Source organism: Podarcis cretensis, assembly GCF_951804945.1.
Source record: "Podarcis cretensis genome assembly, chromosome: 8".
Lineage (NCBI taxonomy): Eukaryota > Metazoa > Chordata > Lepidosauria > Squamata > Lacertidae > Podarcis > Podarcis cretensis.
In genome coordinates this window covers 81893408-81918724 of record NC_137177.1, presented here as the reverse complement: position 1 = coordinate 81918724, position 25317 = coordinate 81893408, and the positions used below count along the sequence as shown (strand labels likewise).

The 25317-nt window shown below is 44.5% G+C and overlaps 1 protein-coding gene and 1 pseudogene across 6 annotated transcripts in view; one reads left to right on the top strand and one right to left on the bottom strand.

The window, feature by feature from the left end:
• Positions 1–3828: 3828 nt before the first annotated feature.
• The window catches only part of LDLRAD2 (low density lipoprotein receptor class A domain containing 2), a 790445-nt gene continuing 768956 nt past the window's right edge, over positions 3829–25317 (bottom strand). Inside the window, exons 1-5 of one of the 5 annotated variants that reach the window (XM_079987116.1) lie at positions 23731–24730; positions 10041–10514; positions 6585–6734; positions 5573–5710; positions 3829–4358 (exon numbers count right to left, since the gene is read on the bottom strand). In XM_079987116.1, coding sequence (XP_079843242.1) covers positions 4135–4358; positions 5573–5710; positions 6585–6734; positions 10041–10514; positions 23731–23854 — 1110 coding nt within the window. In that variant the 5' untranslated portion in view covers positions 23855–24730 and the 3' untranslated portion in view covers positions 3829–4134. Of the gene's footprint in view, positions 4359–5175; positions 5711–6584; positions 6735–10040; positions 10515–23730; positions 24731–25317 lie in introns of those variants that run through there. The other 4 variants (XM_079987113.1, XM_079987114.1, XM_079987112.1 and 1 more) reach the window with 4 other exon arrangements.
• On the top strand, positions 11947–13989 carry LOC307222999 (cytochrome b-c1 complex subunit Rieske, mitochondrial-like; annotated as a pseudogene). Its single transcript has 2 exons — positions 11947–12267; positions 13370–13989. The product of its transcript is annotated as a cytochrome b-c1 complex subunit Rieske, mitochondrial-like (transcript).

Sequence of the window (25317 nt, the reverse complement as noted above, 5' to 3'; positions counted from 1 at the left end):
GTCTGTGTGTCAAGTCTGTGGCTCCCTGTCTTAGCTGAGATTGTGTGCATGCCGTACATTTAAAGCACACATGCACACACAAATCTTGGGAACTAGCTTGTTAACGGTGCTGGGGATTAGCTCTGGGGGGGGGGGGCAAACAACAGTTCTTGAGATTCTTTGTGGGACAGTTGTGTTCTTTAACTGTGTGGTGCTTTAATGGGTGGCGCTGTGGTCTAAACCATTGAGCCTCTTGGGCTTGCCAGTCAGAAGGTCAACGGTTTGAATCCCCCCAATGGGGTGAGCTCCCGTTGCTCTATCCCAGCTCCTGCCAACCCAGCAGTTTGAAAGCACGCCAGCGCAAGTAGATAAATAGGTACCGCTGCGGTAGGAAGGTAAACGGCATTTCTGTGGGCTCTGGGTTCCGTCATGGTGTCCCATTGCGCCAGAAGCGGTTTAGTCATGCTGCCCACATGACCTGGAAAGCTGTCTGTGGACAAACGCCAGCTTCCTTGCCACAACCCCATAGTTGCCTTTGACTGGACTTAATCGTCCAGGGGTCTTTTACCTTTTTTTACCTTTTGCCTTGGACAGCATTGCAACAGCTTGGCCTATGGTGAAGTGAAAACAACACAGAAGGGCACGGAAATTCCATACTGGTCTCTGGGTTGATTTTGTACATACCAAGCCTGGTAAATCAGCTGCACATCCCAAAACAAGTAAAAAATCCCCTCCATGTCAGTACTTTCCTTTTCCCAGTGTGTTCTGCCTTCCCTTTTGACTATGCTAGGAACAGATAAAGAACATTCCTATGATTAAAACAGTGGGTTTCAACCAGTGTGCTGTGGCACCCTGGGGTGCCTTGAATGATGGTCAGGGGTGCCAGGGCAACACTGGTCTCTGTCCCTCTTCCCTTCCCTTCCGCCTCTGATGCCCTCTTGCATCTCTGCCTCCCAAAGGCTTGTGCGGCTGTTTATTGCAGCAGCCCTGGCTATAAGATCCCCCGGCAGATGGTACCTCTGGGAAGCCCCTCTCCTTGGGGCAGGGGGGCAGCTCAGAGACCAGGGGCGGCAGCAGCTGCTGCCCAGAGGACTCCCAAGGAAATAGGAGAAGAGAGGAGGCTGAGGGAACACTCCACAAGGGAGGGTGTTTGAAAAAGGGTGAGAGGCTGCCAGCTCTGCAAGCAAGGGGTGACATAACTGGGCTCCTGAGCCCCACCGTGGTGCCACAGAAAGAATGTAGTTGCGTCAAGGGAGCCATGGACTCAAAAAGGTTGAAAACCTTTGATCTAAAATATCCACATTTCAAAGCTTGTCATTCTCAGTCTCCTGATAGCATCCCTGGAATAGGTGCCTGACTTGGTGCCTCAATATAAAACGAGAGGGAACATCTGTGGGTCTCCTTTGACTTGATCCCACAACTCGGGTCTTTTTCTTTTCTTTCAGCTAGATGAACACAGGCTTTCCTTTCCCTGTCATAAGCTGACTGCTTGCTTAAGAGGAAAGATCTCAGGCCCAGAGCAAAAGAGAAACCCCATCCACACACCAAACCTGTGTTTTTGGGCCACTTTAACGGTCATGACTTTCCCTAGGGACTCTTAGCTCTTGTGAGGGGGGGGGGTGTCTCCTAAGCACCCTTAAAAGTGCAGTTCCAAGAGCTGTTCAACAGAGGAAGGTGGAGACTCTCCTTCCTTGCAAGATTTTAAGCAGTGGTTGCGTGGCCATCTGTCAAAGCAGCTGTAGCCGAGATTCCGGCATTGTAATTGGTTGATTCTATGAAACCAAAGTGATATATGACATGAGATATCCATGTGGATATCCAATGAAGCTGAATGCTGGAAGATTTGGTCCCTATCTGGACAGGGATAGTCTAACTACTGTTGTCTGTGCTCTGGTAACTTCAAGGTTAGATTACTGCAATACGTTATACGTAGGGCTGCCTCTGAAGATGGTTCAGAAAATTCAGCTGGTGGAGAATTCAGCGGCCAGGTTGCTCACCAGAGCAAGATGGTTTGAGCATATTACACCCATCCTGGTCGGAGTGCACTGGCTACCAATTAGTTTCCGGACCCAATTCAAAATGCTGGTTTCCGCCTATAAAGCCTTAAACGGCTCAGGACCGCAATACCTCAACGACCGCCTCTTCCCATATGAACCTACCCGAACCCTGAGATCATATTCCAAGGCCCTCTTTCGTGTGCCTCCTCCTCAAGAGGTCTGGAGGGTGGCAACATGAGAACAGGGCTGCCTCTGCAGTGGCTCCCTGTCTGGAATGCCCTCCCCAGCGAAGTTCACCTGGCGCCTTCATTATACACCTTTAGGTGCCAGGCAAAAACGTTCCTCTTTAACCAGGCCTTTGGTTGATCTGTTTGACATCCTATACCCTTTTAAAATGAGGCTCCTTTTTTGGTGGGGGTGTTATTGGGTTGTTTTTATCTTGATATATATTGTGGGTTTTATGTTGATCTTTTCTGTGAACTGCCCTGAGATCTCCAGGTATAGGGCGGTATATTAATATTAATAATAATAATAATAGGAAATACTAATTTACTTAGTGCATAGTTAAACTATCGAACTCCCTCCCACAGAAGACAGTGACGGCCACCAATCTAGAAGACTTCAAAAGAGGATTAGGCAAATTCATGGAGGTCAGGGGCAGTGAATGCTTAAGAATTCCAGTTGCTGGAAAGCACAGGAAGAAAGGGTGCCCTTGTGCTCTGGTTGCAGGTTTCCCACAAGCATCTCGGCGGCCTCTGTGAGAACAGGATGCTGGACTAGATGGGCCATTCAAGCAGGCTATTCTTTTGTTCTTAAATGCATGGTGTGGATGTGAGCATATCTCAAGGCCTGGTGCCAAGTTTGAACCCACTGAGGAAAGAAGCAGGCATCTCCTGCCACCTTGTTGGAGATCAGCCAGTATACATCTGTCTGATTAGCCCAGGGGTCAGCAAACTTTTTCAGCCGTGGGCCGGTCCACCGTCCCTCAGACCATGTGGGGGGCGGACTATATTTTTTGGGGGGAAGAAAGAAGTACGAATTCCTATGCCCCACAAATAACCCAGAGATGCATTTTAAATAAAAGGAAATATTCTACAGTGGTACCCCGGGTTACATATGCTTCAGGTTACAGATGCTTCAGATTACAGACTCCACTAACCCAGAAATATTACCTTGGGTTAAGAACTTTGCTTCAGGATGAGAACAGAAATTGTGCGGTGGCAGCGGGAGGGCCCATTAGCTAAAGTGGTGCTTCAGGTTAAGAACAGTTTCAGGTTAAGAACAGCAGCGGCGTAGCGTGGGTTGTCAGCACCCGGGGCAAGGCAAGTAATTTGCGCCCCCTAACCCGGGGCAAGGCAAGTAATTTGCGCCCCTAACCTGCCGCCACTGCCAGCTTCTTCTTGCTGCTGCCTGGGCTGGGGTATTTACGGTAAGGTAGCCACGGCGGCGGCGGCGGGTCCGTGTCAGGTGATCTGAGGCGAGTTGCCGCTGGCGCTGCCGCCCAAACGACGCTGCTTGCCCGGAGGAGGGGGGGGCAGAGAGGCGAGGAAAATGCAACATGGCCCAGCAGCAGCAGCGGCGGCGGCGGGGCTGTGAGGAGGGGCTGCCTGGCGCGCCCTCCGCGGCCCTGACGCACGGGGACCGCGGCGAGCGCTGAGAGCCGCTGCCTGCCGGACGCTTTCAGCCCAGACGCGCGCACAGCTCGTCGGTTCCGCGAGACATGGGGCTCTGCTGCAGCCTGCGCCCGAGGCTCTTCGGCGACTCCGGAGGCGGCGAGCGCCCCCCCCACATGTTGCTCCCGGTGCGGCTGGCCCCCCCTGCACCCCCCACGCTACACCACTGAACAACAGACCTCCAGAACGAATTAAGGTCTTAACCCGAAGTACCACTGTACTCATGTAAAAACACCAGGCAGGCCCCACAAATAACTCAGAGATGCATTTTAAACAAAAGGACACATTCTACTCATGTAAAAACACGCTGATTCCTGGACCATCCGCGGGCCAGATTTAGAAGGCAATTGGGCCGCATCTGGCCCCTGGGCCTTAGGTTGCCTACCCCTGGCTTAGCCCCATCATGCCTCCACTGCCAGCGGTACCCCTTCTGGCCCATGCTCTTCTAAAACTAAGGGCCTGTGACCCTGCCCCCCATCTCGGAGTCACACGGGTGGCTCGGTGCTTCCATGTGGGGTGACCTTGGGGGGCTCCCGGCGGGTGCAGCTGCGTGGGCAGAGGTGGCAGGCAGCGCAGACGGAATTGCAACCGGGCAGGTACCTGCAGGCGCCCATCCTCCAGATGAACCAGCCTGGATTCCAGCAGCACCAGAACATGAAGGCAGCACCCAGGATGGCAGCCAGCGAAGCAAGGAGAGGCTTGCGTTTATCTGTGAAGGAGGAGAAGGAGCCTGGTAAGTTGCAGGAAAATGGAACAAATTGTGTTCCCCACCAAACAATTGCCCCAGCTGTGCTATTTTGATATTGTTGTTCATTTCAAAAAATACAGACACTTCAAAAAATACAGACACTGCAGTTTACAAAAAGGGTAGAACAAGAAAATCAAAAAATTACAACAATAAAACCTACAAAAATTTAAAATACTAAGAGATTCAAATTCACTTTAACTTTATAAGCATGTGGATAGGCCTAGCTATACAAAAATGTTTTATATGTGATATGTAATGAATTGAAAAAGACGTTTAAAATAACGTTTGTAAAAAACAACAACCCAGTAGCTTTTCTTTTGGGAATTATAGGGACAGAACTACCTAAGCTGTACAGAAACTTATTCATGTATGCGACTACAGCGGCAAGAATGTTACTTGCCCCAAAATGGAAAACAAGCAGAAGTCCCAGCAAAGGAAGAATGGATGCAAAAACTTATGGAATATGCAGAAATGGCAAAACTTGCCGGAAGAATGAGAAATCAAGAATACAAACTTTTTATAAAAGAATGGAAATAGTTTATTGAACATTTACAGATAAGAACGTTTGCATGGTTATTGTTAAAACCTGCAGTTTTATTACAGTATATATTTAAAGTAGATGAATGGGCAAATTAAGTTAATTTGGATATGCAGAAGATATTAAAAATAAATTTAAGGAACCTCAGAAAGAGAAGGAAGGAAGTCAAGCTTTGAAATGTTAAAATGATTGTAAAATTAGTGAAATGTAAACCTGAAAAGCATAAATATTATTTTAAAAAAATGTTTTTAGCAGATTTCCAGGGGAGATGAATGGCGGTTTTTCTGTCTTCCTGTTAGCTCCTGCTGACTTGGCGATTGATAACAGATAGTCTGACTATCACTCTGGAGATAAGGGATGATCTGGGAGTTACCCTCAAATGCTTTGAATGAGGCTGTTTTTCTGCTGTATGCACCTGGATGGGGGTTAGAGTGAGTGGGCGAGCTGAAGAGTTGCCATTGTGCCAAACAACATGGAATCGCCTTTTGTAGGTAAGAAAGAACTGTGTTTTTAGCTGAAAAGAGTACAGTGATAGCCACCTGCTTAGTATAAATAGGCAGGGAGTTCCCAAAAGGCACACTGTAAAAAACCAAGTTATTACAAGGCCTGATTCCTGCCAGCAGTGGTGCTGCTGTACCTGTTTTGTCCCAAGTGGCAGTGCCTGGGGGCAGGAGCTGGCTTTCCTGGGGTCCTGCGCAGGTCACCTGACTTGGCAGGGCGTTAACTGCAGAAGAGGCCTCGGCATTATTCAAGGGCGGCAGGAGCGTGGGTGAGCCTGGAGTTGAAAAGGAGAAAGAGTCAAAAACAGTAGTGGCCTCTGTGCTGCCACGGAGAAACCAAAGCAGAGGGGCGTAGTCTCCTCCCTTTCCTAACAACTTAAGGGGCCGCTGCAGCCATCAGGCTCAGGCATTCAGCCTCACTTTCTCACCCATTTTTTTAAGTGATCATGAGCAAGGAATGGCACTGTTATAAGAATTTTAAGGTCGTATGTATATAAAATAAATGTTCATAACTGTGTATATAAACCACATGTCAGAAACCCCATAGAAAATGTCCTGAACAAATTGACCTCAAATATTTCTCTGCAAGGTCAAAATGGGAAATCTCCCCATTCTCTCTTTGCTTTGTCTCTTTGCTCACAAATCCTGTCTTAAGGGCACTTTTAAGATATGAATAGGGTGTGAGCCCAGTAGTTATCATAACAAAAGAATGGCCGGGCTCCCCAGGTAATCCAGTCAAGTGACCATTAACAGGTAACCTGGCAGACATGATAAAAACAATGCACTCAGATTTCTGTTGTAGACCGCCTTTTCTGTGATGTAGATATGATGTTTCTGGGGGGTGGTCTTGGACTCCAGGGCGGGCAATTTAAAATGTCTATATAAGGGCTTGCATGCATGGTTTGGGTTCCTCTTCCTTTCCTGCGGATGAGGGGAGCACCCTGTTGCAACAGTTAATAAAGATCAGGCTTACTAGCTGCTTTGCTTCTTAATATTCTCTGGTTGGCCTCTGTTATTTTCTCCTACCGATAGAGAACCTGCAAAAAGACTCTCTATGGGCTCTTGGGTACCCCATAAGGGAAAAGGAGCAGGTTTCTATTTACTTATAACAGCACATACGCACACCCTCTTCCTTCTACAGCCACCAACCTTTGCACCAGGCCGGGGACTGGGCAGCCTGGTCTGTACCATCCCCACAGTTATCGACACTGCTGCCATCGCAGACTAGGCTGGGAGGGATGCACTTGCCATTGTGGCAGGGAAAATAGGACTCCGTGCTGCAGGCCGAAGCGTTCAAACCTGCAGGGAGAGGGAAAGGCAGATTTTGCTGTTCTTGTGGTTTAACGTACCTATACAGTGATACCTCGGGCTAAGAACTTAATTCTTTTTGGAGGTCTGTTCTTAACCTGAAACTGTTCTTAACCTGAAGCACCACTTTGGCTAATGGGGCTTCCCGCTGTTGCAATTTTTGTTCTCATCCTGAAGCAAAGTTCTTAACCCGAGGTACTATTTCTGGGTTAGCGGAGTCTGTAACCTGAAGCGTATGTAACCGGAAGCGTATGTAACCCGAGGTACCACTGTAATCAGTGGTTTTTTATAGTACTCACCACAAAGTTGTTACAGTGAGGTGCTGGTACAGCGTACCTTTGAGTATCCCTAGATTGTAGCAGGAACCCCCCCCCCCATCATTCAGTTTGTACAAACTTCACACACACTCACACTCACTCACTATATACGCTACGCTTCTGTTATAAATTCATAGAAAATCAACCATACATCGGATTTGCACTGTTCCACTTTTATTTTACTCCATGAAGGAAGGACTACAAAATGGGGAAGGTTTGATACAGGCCAGACCAGCACACCCACAGGAGCCCTGTCCAGTTGCTATGCCAACCCTGATGGTCCTAGACAGAAGACAATCAAGATCACAAAGAACTTGCATATGGGAGTGGATTCAGCACGGACTGGAACAAAGGACAATGATCAGATCTTCCCTCTGGGGGCAGGAAACTGCGACTACCTTTTGTCTTCAGAAAATGACTCATGGGGAGGGGGAAAGGGGGAACCAGCCAGGTGACAGGACACTCAGGTTACCACCACAACTCCTCCCTCAACCCCTCCTTTCTGTAATGTATGCATGATGTTTCTGGGGGGTGGGCTTGACCTAGAGGATGGGAATTTCAAAAGTTTTTAGAAGGTCTTGCACACCATTTTTCTGTGTCTTTCCTCTCTCCTGCAAGTGAGGGGAACACCCTGTTGCAACAGTTCAATAAAGGCCAAGCCTACAGGCTGCTGTTTTGCTCCAAGTTATCCTGGTTGGTGTCTTTGTTTTGTCCAAGGGAGCCCTCGGATTTTTCCGGTAACAGTTAAAAAGCACTGCCTGGAATGTACCTCCTAAACTAGCTTAAAACAATAGTTAAAATGCATTTAACACCAGCATTGAAATTTTTTTTAAAAGGTAAAGGTAAAGGACCCCTGGATGGTTAAGTCCAGTCAAAGGTGACTACAGGATTGCGGAACTCTTCTCACTTTCAGGCCGAGGGAGCCGGTGTTTGTCCACAGACAGCTTTCCGGGTCATGTGGCCAGCAGGACTAAACTGCTTCTGGTGCAATGGGACACATTGACGGAAACCACAGCGCATAGAAACGCTGTTTACCTTCCCGCCACAGTGGTAACTATTTCTCTACTTGCACTAGAGTGCTTTCAAACTGCTAGGTAGGCAGGAGCTGGGACAGAGCAATGGGAGTGTGATAGGAATTTTATGGTCTTAGATATATGGCAATGTTCATAACCGCACATACACAGATCAACAAAGGAAGACCAACCTGGAACCATTTTGATTCCTAAACTGACCAGATCCTTTCTCTGCAAGGTTAAACTGGAAAAACCTCCCCATTGTCTCTTTCCTCACAAATCCTGTCTCAAGGATATGTCTGTTTGAATAAGGTGTGAGCCTGTGACCTGGCCCAGGAAATAAGTATTTTACCACTACAAAAGAATGGCCAGGCTCCCCAGGCAATCCAGTCAAGTAACTTGCCAGACAGGAGATAAACTGTGACAGGAGAAAAACAACACTTAAATTTCTGTGATGTAGGTGGGATGTATCTGAGGGGTGGTCTTAGGTTACACCCCTTCTGTGATGCATGCATAATGTTTCTGGGGGTGGTCTTGATCTACAGGATGGGAATTTCAAAAGTCTTTATAAGGCCTTGCACACCATTTTTCTGGGTTCCTCCTCTGTCCTGCAGGTGAGGGGAGCACCCTGTTGCAACAGATCAATAAAGATCAAGCTTACTAGCTGCTTTGCTTCTCAATATTCTCTGGTTGGCCTCTGTTATTTTCTCCTACCAATAGGGGACTCTATATGGGCTCTTGGATACCCCATAAGGGAAAAGGGCATATTTTTATTTACAACAGGAGCTCTCCCCGTCACGGGGATTCAAACCGCTGACCTTCTGACCGGCAAGCCCAAGAGGCTCAGTGGTTTAGAACACAGCGCCAGTTACCCTAACAGCAGCCCAGTGGTCCACATCGCCTGCACCTCACCCCTAGGGTTACAGTGTTGGACTAGGACCCAGGAGAGACCAGAGTTCAAATCCCCCCCACTGGGCAACATGAAACTTCCTGGGTAACCTTGGAGCCTGGTTGCTGCCTCTCAGGCTCACCTGCCTTCCAGGATTGGGAGGGTTAAATGAGGAGGCATACACCACCTTGAGCTCCTTGGAGAAGAGGTGGAATATAAATGCAATAAAATTAAATTAAAATAAGATAGAGCAGCATTGCTCAGCTCATTTGGAGCTGTGTGATAGGAATTTTGAGGTCTTTGATATATGGCAATGTTCATAACTGCACGTACATAGATCAGCACAAGAAAACCGACCTGAAGCCATTTTGATTCCTAAACTGAGCAAATGTTTTCTCTGCATGGTCAAAGTGGAAAAGCCTCCCCATTGTCTTTTCCTTCACAAATCCTGTCTTAAGGGTAAGTCTGTGTTTGAATCAGGTGTGAGGTTAAACTGGAAAAACCTCCCCATTGTCTCTTTCCTCACAAATCCTGTCTCAAGGATATGTCTGTTTGAATAAGGTGTGAGCCTGTGACCTGGCCCAGGAACTAAGTATTTATCACTACAAAAGATTGGCCAGGCTCCCCAGGAAATCCAGTCAAGTAACCTGCCAGTCAGGAGATAAACAAGGACAGGAGAAAAACAACATTCAAATTTCTGTTTTAAGACCACCTTTTCTGTGATGTAGGTGTGATGTATCTGAGGGGTGGTCTTAGGTTACACCCCTTCTGTGATGTATGTATGATGTTTCTGGGGGTGGTCTTGATCTACAGGGTAGCAATTTCAAAAGTCTTTATAAGTCCTTGCACACCATTTTTCTGGGTCCCTCCTCTCTCCTGCAGGTGAGGGGAGCACCCTGTTGCAACAGATCAATAAAGATCAAGCTTACTAGCTGCTTTGCTTCTCAATACTCTCTGGTTGGCCTCTGGTGTTCTCTCCTACCAATAGGGAACCTATGTAAGGACTCTATATGGGCTCTTCGATACCCCATAAGGGAAAAGGGCCATGTTTGTTTACAACAGCTGCTTCCTGCCTTACCAGTTCGAACGGAGGTGAAGTCACCCACAAAGTCGACACGAGGTTGCTGGCCACGAGTCACGAGTCTCAAGGTGAGGAAGTTGCCGGTGGAGATGACGGGCCGTGGGATGTTCTTCCCACACAGCGGCATCCCCAGGGGCTTGGCGGTGTGGTTTTGGCCATCGTAGAATTGCACGTAGGAGCCTGCTGTGCAAGGGTCAGGGGTCTCCCGCTCCCTTCTGGACTTGGGGAGGGCCAGAGTGGGGTGGTCGTTGCTGGCCCTGCTGGCCAGCGTGCTGGAAGGCGAGCGCACCATGCTGTACACCAGGAAGAAGCGAAACTGGAACTGGACCTTGTCTTTGGGGGTTGCCGCTTGCATGGTCAGCTGGCAGTCGGTGCTGGCCACTACAAAGTAGTAACGGCGGGAGTCTCGGTGGGACGTCAACACCATCCCATCCCCGTACAGGGTCTGGCCGCAGAAATCGACCACGCTCACTGTTGGGCAAGAGGGAGAGGAAAAGGGAGAGTCATTGGCAAGGCACAAAGACATACATAGAAGGAGAACCTTCTGGATCAGGCCAGAGACCCATCTATATTATTATTATTATTAGGTAAAAAAGGTAAAGGTACCCCTGCCTGTACGGGCCAGTCTTGACAGACTCTGGGGTTGTGCGCCCATCTCACTTAAGAGGCCAGGGGCCAGCGCTGTCCAGAGACACTTCCGGGTCACGTGGCCAGCGTGACATCGCTGCTCTGGCGAGCCAGAGCCGCACACAGAAACGCTGTCTACCTTCCCACTGGTAAGTGGTCCCTATTTATCTACTTGCACCCGGGGGTGCTTTCGAACTGCTAGGTTGGCAGGCGCTGGGACCGAGCAGCGGGAGTGCACCCCGCCGCGGGGATTCGAACCGCCGACCTTTCGATCGGCAAGCCCTAGGCGCTGAGGCTTTTACCCACAGCGCCACCCGCGTCCCATTATTATTATTATTATTATTATTATTATTATTATTACTTTTCAGATGTATACATTTCACTAATTTTACAATCATTTTAACATTTCAAAACTTGACTTCCTTTCCCCTCTTTCTTATTTTTAATACCTTCTGCATATCCAAATTAACTTAATTTGCCCATTTACTCATCTACTTTAAATATATACCGTGGTACCTCAGGTTAAGAACTTAATTTGTTCTGGAGGTCCGTTCTTAACCTGAAACTGTTCTTAACCTGAGGTACCACTTTAGCTAATGGGGCATTCCGCTGCCGCCGCACAATTTCTGTTCTTATCCTGAAGCAAAGTTCTTAACCCAAGGTACTATTTCTGGGTTAGCGGAGTCTGTAATCTGAAGTGTCTGTAACCTGAGGTATCACTGTACTCTTATAAAACTGCAAGTCATTACAATAATCCTGCCAATGTTCTTATCTGTTTACAATTTATCTGTAAATATTGAATAAACTATTGCCATTCTTTTATAAAAGGTTTGTTGTCTTGATTTCTTATTCTTCCGGTAAGTTCCGCCATTTCTGCGTATTCCACAAGTTTTTGTATCCATTCTTCCTTTGCTGGGACTTCTGCTTCTTTCCATTTTGGGGCGAGGAACATCCTTCCCGCTGTAGTAGCATACATGAATAAGTTTATGTACAGCTTAGGTAGTTCTGTCACTATAATTCCCAAAAGAAAAGCTTCTGGGTTTTTTTTTACAAAAGTTTTTTTAAACATCCTTTTCAATTCATTATACAGTCGTACCTTGGATCCCTGAACACCGATGGAGAACCTACAACGGACCCTATAAGGGCTCTTGTGTCCCCCATAAGGGAAGAAGGGCAGGTTTTGTTTATTACACTTCAAGGCTGGTTAGTCCATCTCATTCAGCATTCGGTTACTGGCAAGAAATGACTCAAGCTCATAATCAGGGCATGAGAAGGTGACCAGCCGGAGGGGGAAGAGAGAGGAGAAGTTGACTCCGCCGTCACCATGTTGTCCGTGGCCGCCCGCTTTGGCCCGTTGGCCCTTTACCTCTCGGCCGCTGCCCACGCCATCCCGGGCCCGCTGAAGCCCCTGGCGGCTGGGTTGGCTCCGGTGGCCTCGAAGCTGCCGCTGGACTGAAAGCGGCTTCTGCTCTGCTAGGAGTCGCTGCAAGGCCAGGCCGCCCGTGGGGGGCTTGTCGCCACCGCCAGCCTCAATGCTCCTGCTAGCATTTGTTACGTCCACAATGATGTCGCTGTGCCTGACTTCTCTGACTATCGTCGCCATGATGTAATGAGGCATTTGATCATATCCTGCATTTTAATCAAGGCTTATATTTTTTGATCAAGGTTGTATCTTAAAAATTAGCTTAAATTCACAAATGTTTCTTTCGAGGCAGGAAACCAGCAGGCAGCTGGCAAACTCATGGGCAGAGAGGCCCCTCTGGTTTATTGCGGTCATAAAAAGGCTGGAAACAAAAGGTCACACTGACCATACAAATTGCAGAATACAATCAAGCTGCAATTAAGTTGGTAAATAGTAAAGCCTCCCATTAAACTTGAGCCACAGGGCAAATGGCAAGAGCTAATGGAAACAGCAGCTGGCTAGGGAAAGGGGGGCTTCTCTCTGAAGAAAGTGTTTTTAAGTTTTTTCTTACTGTGAAAACGTCTTTGCTTATAAAAAAACTATATATGTTATGTATTAAATATATTGGCTTAAATGTAATTATGCAAAGGATTTAGAAAGTAAGAAATGTTAGATTCTTATTTCATAGAATCATAGAATCATATAATTGGAAGAGACCACAAGGGCCATAGAGTCCAAACCCCTGCCAAGCAGGAAACACCATCAGAGCACTCCTCACATATGGTTGTCGAGCCTCTGCTTAAAGACCTGCAAAGAAGGAGCTCTTTCATAGATGGTGTGTGAAAAGGTGAACAAAAGATCTGTTCAGATAAAATTAGAACCATTAGCCATCTGTTTTGCAAGGAATAGGGCAAGAGGGGCCAAAGGTTATCTGGTAATTAAGGTGCCTTGTCGAGGTTAATGGCTACTTGTTTGCCATTTATAAATAGAAGAAAATATAGCTCTCTGTCTCCCATAAAAGGTAATAGGAAATGGGTGTATCTTTTATGATTGGTTCTAGCAAACAGCCAATGGGAATTTCAACCAGGCTGATTGGACAGAGGCAGCCAAAGGAGGAGCAAGGGGGCTGGGCTGAGGGAATATAAGTGCTGGCCATAATGGCAGGAGCCCAGGCCAGAGCTTGGTAACCATATACCACTGTGCCTCTCATTTATTTGTCTGACAAATAAATTATTATTTTAATTTCTCTATTGCTGAGTTGAATATTTCATTCCAGCTAAGCGTTAACCACAAGCAGGGTGCTACAGTAACAGATGCTGCAAAATCATCCCAAGAGAGCAGTGAATCCAGGAAAGTCTTCTCCTACTTTATGACAGCAACAACCTGTGTGGCGACAGCATATGCTGCTAAGAATGCTGTCACTCAGTTTGTCAGCAGCATGAATGCTTCTGCTGATGTGTTGGCATCGTTGATGATTGAGATCAAGCTCTCTGATATTCCTGAAGGCAAGAATATGACTTTCAAGTGGAGAGGGAAGCCTCTCTGTGCATCACAGAACCGCAAAAGAGATTGAGGAAGAAGCTGCAGTATCTTTGACTGATTTAAGAGACCCCCAGCATGATTTAGACCGAGTAAAGAAACCTGAATGGATCATCCTGATCGGTGTTTGCACCCATCTTGGCTGCGTACCCATTTCAGATGCTGGGGAATTTGGTGGCTATTATTGCCCCTGCCATGGGTCGCATTAAGATGCGTCTGGCAGAATCCGCAAAGGTCCAGCTCCAGTAAATCTCGAGGTTCCTTACTATGAATTCCCTTCAGAAGATTTAGTTATTGTGGGTTAAATTTCTGTATGCCTGGCTCTTTATTTCCTGTATGTATGCAGAGGAACTGGGCTGGTGTTCATGTAATGTATTTTTTTTAAAAAAAAGTTGAGTGGAAAGTATGGCTAACTGTCCCAAGTCACTGTTCAGATCTGGTTGTTTGTGTACTTGGTCAGTTTTAATAAAGGATTAAAGTGCTTTCCCATAAAATAATAATAATAATAATAATCAGGGCATGAAGCTGCAGCCTCTCCACCTCTTCCTTTGTCCCCCCTCCCCATACATAATATTATGGGGTATACTGCCTCTGAAAGTGGAAGGTTAATTTAGTACCAACCACCAGACAGAAATATCCTCCATGTAGATTATTTCAGGATGTCTCTGCAACTTCTGAGCTGGAATATAAATGGCTGTAACATTCCGGAAAAAAGGAGGAAAATATTTCATATATTAAAAAAGGAACAATTGGACATTATTTGCCTGCAAGAAACACATGTGACTAGGCTCCATAGAAAAGTGCTAACAAATAAAAGACTGGGCCAGGAATTTATATCTTCGGACAGAGTAAAGAAGAGAGGTGTGGTCATTTATGTAAAAGAGAGCCTGTCACCTAAATTCCTATTTAAAGATGAACATGGAAGAATTTTGGCAATTGAGATACAACATCAAGGAGAGAAATTTTTGATATTAGGAATTTACGCACCAAATGAGGGGAAATCGGAATTTTATAAGAAGCTGCATGAGACCATGCTGGACTATCTGGACTACAACAACATCATTTTGATGGGAGATATGAACGGGGTCGTATCAACCAACATGGATAAGTCACAAAGTCAAAATGTTACAAAGGACGGCAGACTACCAAAGACCTTTTTTGAAATGACAGACAATATGGATTTGATTGATATCTGGAGGATAAAGAACCCCTTGGGAAGAGAGGGAACATTCTTCTCTGAAGCCCAACTGACTTGGACAAGAATCGACCAAATATGGATATCTAGAGGTCTGGCACCTAAGGTTAGAAAGGTGGAAATCTGCCCAAAGACCTGCTCCGACCATAATGCAGTAAAAATGGACATGACACTAATACCAACCGGCTCCTTTAGATGGAAGATGAATGACAATTTGTTCAGAGATCAGGAGATTGTTGAGAAGGCCCAAAAAGCCTTGAAGGACTATTTCGAGATAAACATGAACACTACGGTGGAAAAAAGAACTATCTGGGATGCAAGTAAGGCTGTAATGAGGGGGTTCTTGATACAACAGAATGCTGTAAAGAAAAGGAGACAAAATGAGAGGAAAGATAAGATATTGGAGAAAATTAAAGAATTGGAGAAGAAGTTAAGCTCAAATCCGAAGTCACAGCCGATCCTGAGAGAAATCAAACTTCATCAAGCACAATATTCTAAATTGATAAACCAGGAAATAGAGTGGAAGATTAAATTAATGAAACAAAAAACTTTTGAATCGGCAAATAAATGTGGGAAACTGCTAGCTTGGCAGTTGAAGAGGAGACAAAAATTAAATACAGTTACAAATTTAGAAATTGAAGGAAGAAATATTCAGAACCCGGTGGAGATCAGAAAGTGCTTCCAGAGATATTTCAAAAGATTATATACTCAAGGGCCGCAAGATGAGGTTGAGATTAAACAATTCTTGGAAAAAAATGGACTAAAAAAATTGTCACAAGAAAATAGATCAATCCTGAATTGCAAAATAACACGACAAGAGATTGAACAAGCCATTCAGAACATGCAATTGGGCAAATCTCCAGGGCCAGATGGGCTGACCTCCAAGTACTACAAGATATTAAAAGACTATCTGATACAACCACTGATGGAGGTCAGCAATGAAATTATAGAGGGGAAGAAGGCGCCAGAATCGTGGAAAGAAGCTTTTATCACATTGATACCAAAATCGGAAGCTGAAAAGACACAACTTAAGAACTATCATCCCATCTCTCTTTTAAATGTGGATTATAAAATATTTGCAGACATTTTGGCAAGTAGACTCAAAAAAGTATTAAATGAAGTAATTCATAAAGACCAGGCAGGCTTTCTCCCAGGTAGACACTTGTTTGCTAACACAAGGAATATTATTGACATTTTGGAACTTTTGCAAACAGATATAAATACAAAAGCAGTGTTAATTTTTATAGACGCGTAGAAGGCCTTTGACAATATTTCTTGGAAATTTATGAAGGGAAATTTAAAAGAAATGGGAGTGGGACGGGGTTTTGAGAATGGGATTGATGCAATATATTCAGAATAAAAAGCTAAATTGATAGTTAACAATGTGGTTACAGAAGAGTTTAAAATTGAAAAAGGAACACGACAAGGTTGCCCCATTTCCCCTCTGCTATTTATTTCGGTTCTGGAGGTGCTCTTGAACATGATCAGAGGGGACCGGTTGGTGGAAGGAATCCAGGTCGGAACGAAACAATACAAACTTAAAGCTTTTGCAGATGACCTAGTTTTGACTCTGCAGGAGCCAGAATCTAGTACGAAAAGAGTGTTACAATTGATTCAAGACTTTGGTCGGGTGGCGGGATTTAAATTAAACAAACAGAAAACTAAGGTGTTGGGAAAAAATTTGACAGATACAGAGTCGGAACGGTTTCAGAGAGAGACAGAACTAACTGTGGTTAAAAAAGTAAAGTACCTAGGGGTAAACATAACAGCAAAAAATCTGAGTCTTTTTAAGGATAACTATGAAAAATGTTGGTCTGAAATTAAAAGAGACTTAGACAGTTGGACAAAATTGAAACTTTCTTTGTTAGGCCGAATTGCTGCTATTAAGATGAATGTATTGCCAAAAATGTTGTTTTTGTTTCAAACACTATAGATTGTGGACAAGACGGAGTGCTTCCGGAAGTGGCAGAGAGACATCTCTAAGTTTGTCTGGCAGGGCAAAAAGCCCAGAATTAAGTTTAAGATATTAACTGACGCGAAAGAAAGAGGGGGCTTTGCCCTGCCAGACTTAAAGTTGTACTATGAGGCCGCAGCTTTCTGCTGGCTAAAAGACTGGCTACTTCTCGAGGACACTGACGTTCTGGATTTGGAAGGTTTTAACAATGCTTTTGGATGGCATGCATACTTATGGTATGACAAGGTTAAGATCAATAAGGCCTTTAAGAATCATATTGTCAGAAAAGCAGTGTTTAATGTCTGGACAAAATATAAAGACTTATTGGAAAATAAAACTCCAAGGTGGCTTTCACCACTGGAAGCTAAGGCCCGAGAAAAACCCAATGTGGAGGCCAAATGGCCAAAATATTGGGAAATACTAGAAAAAGATGGAGACAATTGGAAATTGCAGAGTTTGGAGAAAATGAAGGATAAAGTGCGAGACTGGTTACACTACGCTCAGATTAAAGAAGTTTTTAAAAATGACAAAAAGTTAGGGTTCCAGGTGGAGAAATCGAAATTGGAAACAGAACTGTTAGAACCTAAGACTAAGGTACTTTCAAGAATGTATAACTTGCTGTTAAAATGGAACACACAAGATGAAATGGTTAAATCGGCTATGATAAAGTGGGTACAGGATATTGGGTACAACATTATGTTTGAGGACTGGGAAAGGTTGTGGACCACTGGGTTGAACTTCACTGCATGTAATGCTTTGAAGGAAAATGTAATGAAAATGATATACAGATGGTACATGACCCCAGTCAAGCTTGCAAAGATATACCATGTGTCTGGTAATAAATGTTGGAAGTGTAAAGAAGCTGAAGGAACATTCTTTCACCTCTGGTGGACTTGCCCTAGAGTGAAGGTTTTCTGGGAAATGATTTATAATGAACTGAAAAAGGTATTTAAGTATACTTTCCCCAAGAAACCAGAGGCCTTCCTCCTGGGTATTGTCGGCCAGAGGGTGATAAAGAAGTACAGAACTTTTTTCCTGTATGCAACAACGGCAGCAAGGATACTCATCGCTAAGCCTTGGAAAACCCAAGATCTACTCACACTGGAAGAATGGCAGATGCAACTGATAGACTATATGGAATTGGCAGAGATGACCGGCAGAATCCGAGACCTGGAAGAGGAGAGGGTTGAAGAAGACTGGAAGAAATTTAGGATTTATTTACAAAAACACTGTAATTTAGTTGGATGTTAAGAAGGATGCCAGATCATAAACAATTAAGCACCACTAAATTAGATGTAATCTGGATGATAAATGAGATTGAGGAAATATAATTTTTTTGGAGAATTATTAGACTAAATTAAATGAATGAGACTTAAGAATGTAAACAAGTTGATAAATTGCTGGAAAAAGTTTTACAATGATGCAAGTGGGAGCGGGGGACGTGAGGGAGTCCAAAGAAGCTTTGAAAATATGTTATGATACGTGTCATATTGTTTATTATTTTTGCATTTTTGTATTTAAAAAATCTCAATAAATATTTTTTTTTTTAAAAAAAGAAAGAAATATCCTCCATGACAATTTGTGCATAACTGTGTGCAGTTTGCAGTCAACAAGGTGCAACGTTGGCTATTTTGTTTTGCTTCTAAGAATGAAATTACTAGAGATTTGGGGGGTGAGTGAGAATTCAGTCTAAAGTTCCTGTCACAACTGTTTGAAAATGGATGACTTAACCAAGCATTTATCAGCGTGCTAAATGAGCACACTATCACACGTGCTTAAATTATTTGCTTTACTAATTGCAACACCTAGCATATTACCATGGGCTCATCGGTGGCCCAGAGATGGCCGAAGGAAGCCTGTTTAACCCGAATAACACCCAGAGGATGGTTGCCTTGCTACTGTCGAGGGCAACAGAGGACAGGGTTGTTTTGTAGCAGTTTAAAGTTGATAAAGAGATTTATGGTAGCGGAAACCTTTGTGGCCTAAAGACCCCTTCTCCTTTAGTCCACAGAAGTTTATGCCACTATAAATCTCTTGGTCTTTAAAATTCCACAAGACTCTATTGTGTTGCCTAATGTCAACTGCTGTCTCAATTACCCGGCACTCGTTTAGTTCACTCCTTTTCACCATTACCCAGAAACAACAAAACGGCCAGCACATTAAACCCAGGAATTCTGGCCCTCTAGTTCTTCCCATCAGCCTCATAATTCCCACACATCCTAGTGTGAAGAATGAGAGGCTGTACTCAAGAGGTGTCCCCCCCCCCCGCCCACCACCAGCTTCTGGGAAATTTCACTTGGGAATTTTGTCACTGGCTCATTCCAACCTGCCAGTAGTGAGAGATTCTGGGAACAGCCTCTGGAGACAGGTTTTCAAAAACTTCTGAACCACACAGTGTTCAAGGTAGCTGTTATGTTGGCATATAATTATGGAGGGGGGGGGGTGTTATTATTTAGCTGTATTGTTTTAATTATTTATTTGTGTTTTTACCTTGTATTTTATTCTGTGAACCGCCCTGAGATCTTATGAAGAAGGACGGTATATAAACAAAACAAATAAATAAAACAAATAAACTTTACAGTTTATTTTGTTATAATTGTTATAAATGGTTGTTGCAGGAAACCGCCCCCCAATCATTCAGTTTGTACAAACACAACACAAACACACACTCACACACGACATACACGATGTTTCTGTAATAAATTCATAGTAAATCAACCATACATCGGATTTATACCAGTCCACTTTTATTTTACTCCATGAAGGAAGGACTATCAAAGGGGGATGGTTTGATACAGGACAGCCATAATCTCTTAAATGTACCAGCACATACACAGGAGCCCTACCCATTTGGCATGACAACCTTGATAGTCCCAGACAGAAGACCATCAAGGTCACAAAGGACTTGCATATGGGAGTGGATTCAACATGGACTGAACAAAGGACAATGGTCAGATCTTCTCTCTGGGGGCATGAAACTGCCAACTCCCCTTTGTCCTCTGGAAATGACTCATGGGGAGGGAGAAAGGAGGAACCAGCCAGGTGACAAGATACTCAGGTTACCTCCACAACTCCTCCCTCAACCCCCTTTTGTGATGTGTCAATGATGTAGTCATGATGTAGTTCTAGGGGTGTAGCGTGGGGGATTAGTAACTATCTTGCTTCCATCTTGCTTCACCTGGTGGCAGGTGGGAGTCCTGTCGCGACAGTCTTCAATAAAGACCAAGCCTACTGGCTGCTGTTTTGCTCTGGTATTCCTGGCTGGTGTCCTTGGTGTTTTTTGTCCAAGGGAACCCTCAGATTTCTCCGTTAACATGGTCATTCTGGAACCACAACTTGACAGCCTTTCCAGGTCTGGTTTCCAACCTGCAATGTGGCACCCATGTTAAAATTTCCACTGTGTGCTCCTTATCATTTCCATTTCCTCCCCCCCCCCCCTTTTTCTTACCAAACCCCATCCTTTCACACTTTCTCCCTGGTTAGTTTCCTGCCTCCACACTTTCCCTTAAAATGAACTGCTATAAGAATTTAAGGTATCAAATATATAAATTAAGTGTTCGTAAATTAAAAGCCAAACAAATACATAAGTATGTAAACCACATATCTGAAATAGTACAGGAGAACAATCCTGAAGCCATTTTGACTCTCCCAAATTGACCTCAAATATTTCTCTGCAAGGAGGAAGGAAATGGGAAAACCTCCCCATTGTCTCTTTGCTCACAAATCCTGTCTTAAGGGCGTATTTGTGTGTGAATAGGATGAGCCTGTCACCTGGATTCAGGAACTATTTACCATCACAGAAGAATGGACAGACTGCCCATATGATGCAATCAGTGACCATTATCATATACCCTGGCAAACAGGATTTCTGCTGTGGACCGCCTCCTCTGTTGTTGACTGTCTCCTTCTGTGATGTATGTATGATGTTTCAGGGGGTAGTCTTGGGCTCCAGGGTGGGCAATTTCAAATGTCTATATAAGAGCTTGCACACCAATGTTCTGAGTTCCTCCTCCCTCCTGCATGTGGTGAGTGAGGCCCCTGTTGCAACAGTTGAATAAAGATCAGGCTTACTAGCTGCTTTGCTTCTAAATATTCTCTGGTTGGCCTCTGTTATTTTCTCCTACCAATAGAGAACCTACATCAGGACTCTATACGGGCTCTTGGCTACCCCATAAGGGAAAAGGAGCAGGGTTTTTTTTTCTTATAACAGAACAAAAACAAAACAAAAGCTGAACAGAAAATGGGTGTGGGCACAAGTACCTTAGAACAAGGGACAGTGCATATCTGCAGGACAAAAAGGCAGTGAGGCAAAATTGATATGGTGGGACTTGGATGCATCACAAGGCAGTTGTTTGCTTTCTGCGCAGCATCTTTTGTTTAAAGGAGCTGTATAGTTTTCCCAGTAGTGATGTATGGAAGTGAGAGCTGGACCATAAAGAAGGCTGATCATAAAGAAGAATTGATGCTTTTGAATTATGGTGCTGGAGGAGACTCTTGAGAGTCCCATGGACTGCAAGAAGATCAAACCTCTCCATTCTGAAGGAAATCAGCCCTGAGTGCTCACTGGAAGGACAGATTCTGAAGCTGAGGCTCCAATACTTAGGCCACCTCATGAGAAGAGAAGACTCCCTGGAAAAGACCCTGATGTTGGGAAAGATGGAGGGCACAAGGAGCAGGGGACGACAGAGGACGAGATGGTTGGACAGTGTTCTTGAAGCTACCAGCATGAGTTTGACCAAACTGCGGGAGGCAGTGGAAGACAGGAGTGCCTGGCGTGCTCTGGTCCAGGGGGTCACGAAGAGTTGGACACGACTAAACAACTAAACAACTACAAGCTGCTTTCTATTGTGACTAAAATATTCCTTAGTAACTGTAAACGCACCCTTTCTCAAGCTCTCCCCACCCACTCACCCTTCCAATGCCAAAGAATAGCATCTGCAGCTACTAAACATGAATCCATATTTATTTTCTTAGGTTTCACTTTGCCCAAGCTCATTTTAAATAGGTACCTTTTAGCGCAAGCAGCAAAAAGTCTTTGTGGTATAATTAGCACAGACTGCTGACAAATCAGTCTTCCAATATCTGAAAGGCTGCAGTAAGTTTGTTCTCTGTTTCTCCAGAGGGCAGAGTCAATGGGTGGAAATTTCAGGGAAGCAGATTTCGGCTAAATGTTAGGAGGAGCTGCTCAAGAGTGGAAATGACTGCTTTGAGAGGCCATGAGCTCTCCTTCACTGGAGGTATTGAAGCAAAGGTTGGGCATCCGTAAGTGAGGGATGCTGTGATTGCACCCCACTTCAAGCAGGGGTCTGACCAGATGATCTCCAGGGAACCTCTCAACTAAGACTGGGCGATAGCTGCTTTTCAGCATCGTGATACATCACCAGGTAAACACTCCGATATATGATATATCATGATGCCTGAAATAAAGATGGCAGCAATGTCTAGGCCACACAATGACCATGCACATACACAATAGACAATCTTTATAGAATTCCTTCAAACCATAACAAGTACAAAATGAAATCTTTAGTCTCAAAGTCTCTGAAAATCTTTAAATGAAGGGAGGTACCAGACTATGTGCAATGAAAGACAAGCTGTGAATCTTTGGGTATTCAGCAAATATGATGTCCAACACTGAACTGTGATTCCGGATATTGACTACTGTTTTGTAGAATTCTTCGTCAGCGTGGTGGGAGGATATAGAATTGCTTCATAAACCCATCTTATTTCAAATGAATGTATGTAAATGAAAATATCAAATGCTGTGGAACAGTGCTCATGTAATAAGGATGGAGCTATGTAGAGGCATTGCCTGGCTTCACAGTTTTTCCTGCATCGTGATTTTTTGCATAGCGCACACACGAATCATGATTCACGATATATTGCCAGGTCAAAAATTATGAAATCGTTATCATAATATGGGCTTCAAACCAGTTTTGGACGATATATCGCCCAGCCCAACTCTCAGCTCATGATTATTATCTCTCCTGGGGCAGTAAATGCAGCACTTTGTGGCAACCTTGTTATGCTGCATCCACAGTCCTAGCCATATTGATGGGGCTGTCTGCTACTCCATGAAAACCAGCAAAATAGAAAGAAGAGGCAGGCAAGGGCAGTTAAGATACCTGGATGCTACACTAGGTCTTTTGACTCCAGCTCCCATCACCAACCCAGTCCCCGTCTGCTAGAGATTTAGGGGCCAAGCCAAGATGTCAAGCCAAGACTGCCTGGGAAAGAGATTGAGGAACCGGCTAAAACAGACCTTTCCAAACTCTGTGTCGCGACAGTTTAGTGTGTTGGCTGCAGTGTGTTGGTGTGTTGTGGTCCTCTCGGGACTGGAAAGGGGTTAGTTTAACCTCTGGTTTGTTAGTAAAACTAAATTACTGTGTCGCAAAATGATGCATGTCTAAAAAGTGTGTCACCAGCATGAAAAGTTTGGAAAGCTTTAACTCAGATAACTCAGACGGAAATTCCCAGGTGTCAAAAAAGGCTATTTATGTATGCCACTGCGGCTCATGTTTCGTTAGCCCAAAAATGGAAAAGGAGAGAGGCCACAACTAAAGAAGAATGGCAACTTAAACTGATGGAATATGCGCAGCTTGTGGATCTAACCTAGAAGAACATACGTTTAGAGATGATTGGAAAGATGTTTATTGAATATATGGAAGAAAATTGTGTACACTTGAAAACACGGGCAGCATTAAGATAAATTCAACAGTGTAAATAAGTTTTGATGGATATAATAATGGAATACAGAATAGTTTAGTTTATATAAAATATGCAGGGATTTATGTTGTGCAAAATGAACCATGGGAAGAGAGGAAGTGAAGACATTGATATTTTAAGGTTGTTTAAGTGAATAGCCTAAAATGTAACAGAAATTTAATAAAAATTGTGACTGTTGAATTGCAAAAGAAAAATGGGGGAAAAGGAAAAGTTTGGCAAGCTCTGAGCTAAAGTTTCAGCTTACCTGTCTGCATGGTGGAGACTGCAGGGACAGCAGCGTTCAGGAGAAGCAGCCATTTCCCCCACGCTTGCAAGCCTCCTCGATGGGCTGGTTTGCTCATCTTGGTCTCTCTCGGGAGCCCCTGCATACCAGGCTATAGCAGAGAGAAAGGCAGGAGTGTGTGAAATGGCAACAGCTGTGAGAAGCAGGGTTTAAATCGACCACCCCAGCCCCTGGTGACCAAATCAAGCCGGGGATTGCTTTTGCGTGATCTGACAAGGGAACAAAAGGAGAGGCTGGCAAGCTTATTGCAAAAGAGTCCCATCCTGGTATAAATGTGTGTTTTTTCTAAACGGGCAGCTTAACTTTTGCCCTCCTTCATGCTGGCTTTTGCAGACGCTGTCTGCACATCGCTCAGTTGCCATGGGAATGACGGGAGACGGATGGAGCGATGCAAACATCCTGTCTCGGGCAATCTAACCGAACGCCTCGGGAATCTTGAACTGGCTCCTGGCATCGCCATGTGCCAGCTCACACCTGCTTTCTGGACGATCCCACGCCTGAGGCTGGCAGTTTTGAAACGAATGCAAGTTGGGTCCAAGCAAAGCCAGCCAAATGGGAAACAAGAGCGCTGACAGACACTGCTGGGCCGTTGGCTGAGGGTGGTGCCACGCCTTCAGGCTCACATCAGCACCATGCCTTTACAATGCAGCTTCCTGTTTTCCTATCCATATCTCTTGCAGCTAAAACCACAACTCTAGTCCGTGAAACCTCAAGCCACAATGCATTTAATGGTCTTTGAAGGTGCACACAAGGTTCTGCGTTACTTCGGGAAGAACATGATCCTGCAGCTGCCAGTGGAGACATATTCCAACTGACCTAGCAGTTAGATGGTGTGATTTTGTTTCCATCTGTTCCCTCCTGCTCTGTTTTTTTCATTGCTTTCTCTTCCACAAACCATTCTTCTTTTCTCTCTATTGCCCCCTTCTTCCTCCACCACTTCCAGTGACTTTACTTGAGTAGGTTTGTCAATTATACAACGGAAGACATTAAAATAACAAAGGGTACAAGACAAGGATGCCCATTATCACCATTATTATTCATCTTGGTGCTGGAGGTTCTGCTAAAATCAATAAGAAAAAATGAAGAAATAAAAGGGGTGTCTGTAGGGAAAAATGAGTATAAAGTCAAAGCATTTGCGGACAATCCTGTAATGATGGTAGAAGAGCCAGCGGGAAGTGTTAAAAGAATCCTAGAAGAAATAGAACAATTTGGTCAAGTTGCAGGTTTTTATTTAAACAAGAGAAAGACCAAAATTATTGCGAAAAATATGGACCAAGAATTAATAGAGGAAATGCAACAAACTACAGGGCTGGAAGTGGTGAACAACGTGAAGTATTTAGGAGTATGGTTAACCCCCAAGAATATATATTGATCTGTTTCAAAATAACTATGTACCTCTTTGGAATGGGATAAAAAGGGATCTGGAGGTGTGGGGAAGATTGAAGCTATCTTTTAGGGGAAGGATATCTACGATAAAGATGAGTGTGCTGCCAAGGATGTTATTTCTATTCCAATCACTACCGATAATTAAAGGGGCATCAATTTTCA